The sequence below is a fragment of the Nannospalax galili genome, unplaced genomic scaffold, assembly GCF_000622305.1.
Source record: "Nannospalax galili isolate Female #2095 unplaced genomic scaffold, S.galili_v1.0 scaffold253, whole genome shotgun sequence".
NCBI classification, from domain to species: Eukaryota; Metazoa; Chordata; class Mammalia; order Rodentia; family Spalacidae; genus Nannospalax; species Nannospalax galili.
Genome location: NW_008335287.1, coordinates 2,166,284 through 2,172,794, shown reverse-complemented (window position 1 = coordinate 2,172,794; position 6,511 = coordinate 2,166,284). Strand labels below are relative to the sequence as shown.

The window sequence follows — 6,511 nt, the reverse complement described above, 5'->3', positions numbered from 1 at the left end:
CGGCTCTGGAACTGCCAGCTTTTCCTGTGTGATTTTCAGGCAGTCTGACAGCCTGGCAGGAGCCCACTTCCACATGTAAATAGGGCATCCCACAAAGTACCTATCAGCTAAGGCTTTTACCACTACCCCCACAGCATAAAGTATCCTGGTTTTCCCTCAATAATTGGAGCTGAATCACTAAGACCTGGAGCCGAGCTGAGTCACTGAATAAAGGAGCGGTACTGAGCTGAGTTCTGTGTCTTACTGCCTACGATCCAGTCTTCCCGGAGAGAGCTGTCTCTTCATAAACCACGACTCATGGAGACCCTGCTTTCGCCGTCTCCGCACTTCCCATGAGATCCGGCAGCCTGCGGATCTCGTACCTCGAGGGAGTGCTCGGTAGTTTGGGACAGAACCCACCTGGGCAGCTGACAGCGGCCCTCTAGAGCCACCAGACCCAGTAGCAGAGAGCCTCAGCAATGCGGCCCGCGGGAGACCGGCACCACGCCTAGCAGCTGGCACTCCGAGTCCCTGCGACCCCATAAGAAGGGAATCTGTCCCATGTGTTCTTTGCTAATAAACTCTATTCCGATGGAGTTTTATCTGTGTCCTGGTGCTTTCTCCCAATCAACCAGATTCATCCATCGCCTACTTTATCTATCAGGGGCACTGTGTTGCTTAGTCTGCCTCAGCACACATGCCCATGCAGCCTTTGCAACTTAGTCATTCTTGACCAGAGGCACCCGTTGCACATGGTTAAGCATGCTTTCAACAGAATTTCAGTAATGCCCAGTGACTCCAACACACGTTTAGGTAAATCAGTGGTCTCCAATAATGAGAGAAACAGAAATTCAATTATTTGTTGAATGCTGTGTGTGTGTGTGTGTGTGTGTGTGTGTGACTAAGGGAATAAAATAAATGAAAGGAAATTTTAAATGCAACTGGGTTGTGCAAAAACTAAAGACAGTGAAAACTAATCTGGGTTTTGAATTTTTTTCATTTTTATTTTTAAGTACATGGTGTGTGGGGGGTGGTATATGTACATGAGTGCATGTGCCCATGGAGGCCAGCAACATTAGATCCCCTGGAACTGGAGTTACAGGCAGTTATGAGCTACCCAATAAAGGGAGATTACACAGTCCTCCCCCCCTACCTCCCACACTCCCCACCCTACACTGCCCTGACTGGTCATAAACTCCACTCCTGCTGATGGACCTTATCAGAGCATTGTTAACCCCTGTTTTGAGCTCAAGAACATACCACCCCAACCATAAATCAATTCCTGTTCTGGAAACAAGTCCTCCTTGGGGGCCCTAAGCCCTTTACAAACATTCCTACCCAGCCCCCATATACTCTATCTCCAAAGCATTCCAGCTCCCACCCCTCACTGAGTAATAATAAAGCTCAATTTGAATTGTTGAAGTTGGTTGCTTTCTCTAATATCAGATGATTGTGCTGAGAGCTGAACTCCAGCCCTCTGCAAAAGCAGTACCCACTCTTAACAGCTGAAAGAGCTCTCCAGCCCCTAATTTTTTATTATATGTATGCAAGAATGTTTCAACTTTGTCATGGCCTGAAGAAAGTCAGTAAGACGCCAAACCAATTTGTGAAAAGGAAACAAATCTACATTCTTTGATCCCTTTGAAAAACAAGTAGCCTGAGTTTAAACTGGTATTTCTGTTTCAAACAGTCCACAACACAGTCTAGCTTTAAATAATGGAAGTCTCAAAAACGGAAACATATTTATTGTTAAAACACAGGCCACACCTTTAGGACAGATCCTACAGCTTTAATCAGGCCATATTTCCCCACAACTCTCTAAGTCTATACAGTGACTGACCCTCTCAGTTTATGGTACCTGGCTCTCCCAAGGTCTTTGTCATGGAGGGCTAAGTTGTTGTGAAACGTCCTGCCCACCCAGCAAAAGGTTATAAAAAGTCAGCTGGTTCCTTTGCTCTGGGGATTGGTCTGGAGACTCAAGGATTTTGCCCAGGTAAGAGGCTCTTCTACTTCCCCCACCCCAGTACCTCGCCTCCCCTCTCACTGTGATTGTCCTTGCTCTCAATCTCTCTTATTCTAACTCGTTTAAAAATATTTTATTTAATATGTATGTATGTTTTGCTTTCATGTATGTAAGTGCCCACGGGGGCCAGAAGATGGCATCCGATCCCCCTGAAACTGGAGTTGCGGAGAGTTATTAACTGTCATGTGGGTGCTGGGAACTGAATCCTGGTTCTCTGCAAGAGCTGCTCTTAACCACTGAGCTATCTTTCCAGCCACTCTTATTCTCACTGCTAATGAAGCATCTCTCCAGGCTTTAAACCGTAGCCTCTCCTTCCTTATAAGACCCCATCATGTTTAGATTTTCATAGATTATATTCTTTTTTTTTTAATTTTTTGGTCTTTTTGAGACAGGGCCTCCCTGTAGCCCCAGCTGTCCTGGATTCTCCATGGAGACCAGGCTGGCCTCAAACTCACAGAGATTCGCCTGCCTCTGCCTCCTGAGTGCTAGGATTAAAGGCACACTCAACCCTTCTCTTTTTTTTGAGAGTGGACCAGACTGGCCTCAAACTCCCAGAGATCTACCTGCTTTTGCTACCCAAAATGCTGAGATTAAAGACATATACCATTATGCCTGGCAAGACCCTTTGATTCTAATAAACCTCATTGAAGGGAATTATATGTCAGCTTCCTTCCTAGACTGACTACTAATGTTCTTTATATTTAACATTTATTCGAACTTTCATGTGTTTTAATTTTGCTTAATGAGTGTTGTGAGCACACCATGCCAGAAACAAATCAGACCTTTGTGTCTTTCCACAATGTCAGAATTTATTGAATAGCAATAAATTCACAAGGGTTAGCAGTTTTAATGCCAGCAATTTGTCATAAATCCACCTACCTTGGTAGCCTGGCCCAGGTAAATGCAAGTTATTTTATTCCTAGTTACTAATATTGACTCTCATATCACAGAGCACACAGTAAACACATCTACATATCTATATGCATATATACATATTTATATATATATATATATATGTGGGTTACAGAATGAATGTAAGTCAAAGAGGCTGCAGCAGAGTTCAAGGGATTTCAAAAAGTGGGCTTGGAGAAATGGCTCAGCAGTTAAGTACATGCACTCCTTTTGAAGTTACCGTAGTTGGGTTCCCAATGCCCATGTAAATGCCTGTAACTCTAAATTCCAGAGGTATCCGATTGCCACTCCAAGGGCACCTGCACTCATGTGCACATACACACTGACACACACATACACATAATTTAAATAAAAATCTTTTAAAAAGAGGTTTCAAAAATGGACTGAGTCTATTGTGATAACAAATCAGATGATTGCTGGGAAGGGAGGGGCTACTGGAGCTGCTAGAATCAGGTTTGAGGGCAAAACTGCAGAGGAGCAGGAAATGGGTCAGGAGCAGGAATGGCAGGTCAGGTCCAGGTCCAGAAGGGTAGACTGGTAGAGCAACAGGCAGTCCAGTAGGCTGTATCAGTGGGGTGGTGGGGTGGCACAGTCACTGAGCAAAAGTCAGAGAGTCCTCTGTGCTCAACTCAACGCACACACCAGATATCAGGCAATAGGTTGGTGTGGGGCAGGCCATCGCAATGTTAGGTGGCCATCAATTCATGGGGTCTAGGCAAGTGAATTGCATGCTCTTCTTGATCTGGTGTGCCAAAGAAGTTCTTGGGCCAGGATTCCTTGCTATGAATCCTTTTAATGAATATATGTTACGATATGAATATATTTTAGTATACCCATGTACCCCCCATAGTTTCAATTCTCCCCATTAAACTAATAGGGTGGCTCCCTTTTTATTCCCAGGAATAAATCATTTATCAGTCTGAGCTGGATAGCTGGTGCTTGAGAAACAATGCAATTTCTGATTCCACCCAGGGTTATAGTTGTCCTTCTCCCTCAAAATGGAGTCTAAAGGTGCTTTTAAAATGGAGTCTCCTAGGGCAATGTACAACCTGGAAAAAACCCACTGTTTTATACAATATGCAATAACAGAGTAGGGCATAGCCTGATTGCAACGAGATGATCTTATGTAAGACAAAAATCATCTTACCAATAACAGAGTAGGGCATAGCCTGATTGCAACGAGATGATCTTATGTAAGATAAAAATCATCTTACATTACTGGATGTGGGGTAGGTGTATTGCTCATGGCAGAGTGCATGCCTATAATGCATGAGGCCCTAGGTGTAATATCCATATATATATGTCTGACAATTATTTGATCATATAATATTAGGGTTCCAAACCACAGCAGCCCTCCCCTTCTCCAACAGGGCCTCAGGGGCCTTGCAAGCCCCTGAGAAAAGGGAACCAGGTTGATAAACACTCTGGTCTTTGAAGTCAAGGGAAACAGACTCTTCTAAAAGGCAGCTTGCCTTTCCTTTGATCTCTGAAGACAAGAAAAACAGATTCCCCCTTTTAACCAGAGATTTCAGGAGCTGCTTTAGTACAACAGTTTTTTCCTCAAGAGGACAAAACGAAACACTTCCTGACCCAGATCCTGACTGGCAGGGGATAGGGAGCAGGTTTTACAAGCCCCACTTTCCTGCACCCCCCCCAATTTTTTCCAAAAAATTTCCTGCCTTCTCAACTTTCCTGAAGCCCCCGCCCCCAAAAGCCCCAGCTCTCAATCCTGTGGGCTGACATTTTTCTCTTCCAGAAAGGGACTGTGTCCCCAGTGAAATAAAACTCTATCCCACTGAGTTTTATCTGTGTCTTGGTGCTTTCTCCCGATCAACCCTATTCATCCTTAGGCTACTTTTACCTATCATATACACTATTGTTTCAGTCTAACACTACACTGAATGTTTATGTAAAGTTCATATATTTAGATTTCACATTTATTTACTGAACCCATGCTTCAACCACTTAAGTAACATCAAACAGAAACTTTTGTGTTCTTGACTTTTGTACATTTCCATTCTATTAAAATTATAATGGTTCTTACAAAACTATTTTTTTCTTAGCTCTCAATTGTACCTAGAACACATTTAATGCACTTATAATACTTTAAAAATATTTTATTTTTATGTGTGAGTGTATTGCCTGCATGTATGTAAGTGCACCTGTGTGCTGTCGAGATGACAATTTAGTATCTTTGTATTTTTCCAGGAGCATGTACGGTTTTTAGAAGGTAAAACCAAGGGATAACACTTGGGTTTCAACACACTGGATGCAAACAGGGATGTTCATTTAACAATAACGGAGTGACTCCTAGGGCGCAACATTTAAGGAGGCAGAGGCTCCCACGCTGGGAATGCGCGCCTCCTGCCGGGGCTCAATAAATGGAATAAGGAACCAGGAGGGGACGTCGGCCCGGACAAACGCTGTTTGTTCTTTGAACTGACGGGTCCAGCACCGGCACCTAAAGCTCCGCTCTGACTGACACGTGCTGCTTCCGGAGGGGTGAGAGCCACGGAATCCAGAACGCCAGCTGTTGGGGCAGGAAACGCCCTCGCCACCACACCGGGCAACTCCTAAGGTTGCTGTAAACAGGCGCCGCCTTGGGAATCCCGGGCCCCCGACGCGCGGTCACCCGGGAACCGCCGGAGCCGGCTGCAGCAAGAAGTGTGTGGTGCCCTCGGCACCGCCTGCGCCACGGGGAGCGGGCGGGGCCTCCGGCAGTCCGCGGAGAGCAGCCCCGGGTATCCAGTCAGCAAAAGCTAAAGACAGCGAAGAGAGAAGCGGCGTCGACGCGCGCCTGGACCTTCAAGGGGACCGGTGGGAAGCCGCGAGGCCTACGGCGCAGGCGGACCCGGGGCAGCCCCGAGCGCAAGGACCCGACGCCGGCGCAGCGGGCGGCAAGCCGCCAGTTTCAAAGGCGGGCAGCTCGGCGGGTTTGCGGCAGGATGCGGTTGCACTGCGAGGTGGAAGTGCTCAGCCGGCACCTGCCAGTCTTGGGGGTCAAGAACCGGGGCAGGGGCGTCCGAGCGGTGGTGAGCTTGTGCCAACAGCCGCGGGGCACTGAGCTGCGGCCGGGCCCCAGCGGCCACGCCTGCTTGCTGGTCTCCACCATGAAGGACAAACGTGGGACCCGCTACGAGGTGCGGCGGGCTGCCGGCGGCAGTGCCTGTGGCGGGGGCCGGGTAGGCCTGTGGCTAGATCTGGTCTGAGCCTTGAAGAATGGCTGTTGTGCTAAGTGTGGGCAGTACCTTGGGGCTCTTTCTTAGGCCTTTTACTTTTCTACCTTATTTACGTGAGTTAATGCCCTTGGCTCCTAAGTCTGTATCTTAGCTAGTCCTCTCCCTTTGGACTTGAGTCTACTACCCACTAGATCTCTTTACTTAGATTTTTTTTTTGTTTTTACAGTGCTTCAAACTCAAAATACCTAAGAATTTTCTTATTTTGTTTTTTGAGGTAGAGTCTCATAATCCAGGGTGGCTTCAAACTCCCCATGTAGCTAAGGGTGAGCTTGAACTTCTGATCCTCCTGCCTCTACCTCCTTACTACTGGGATGTACCACCATGCCTGGTTTATGCTGCTTTGCTGGGGACAGGTTTT

At 46.7% G+C, this 6,511-nt stretch overlaps 1 protein-coding gene across 2 annotated transcripts in view; it reads left to right on the top strand.

The window, feature by feature from the left end:
* Positions 1 to 5,086: 5,086 nt before the first annotated feature.
* Lrr1 (leucine rich repeat protein 1) overlaps positions 5,087 to 6,511 on the top strand; it is a 12,618-nt gene continuing 11,193 nt past the window's right edge. Inside the window, exon 1 of one of the 2 annotated variants that reach the window (XM_008829869.3) lies at positions 5,087 to 6,054. In XM_008829869.3, coding sequence (XP_008828091.1) covers positions 5,860 to 6,054 — 195 coding nt within the window. In that variant the 5' untranslated portion in view covers positions 5,087 to 5,859. The remainder of the gene's footprint in view (positions 6,055 to 6,511) is intronic. The other variant, XM_008829868.3, reaches the window with a different exon arrangement.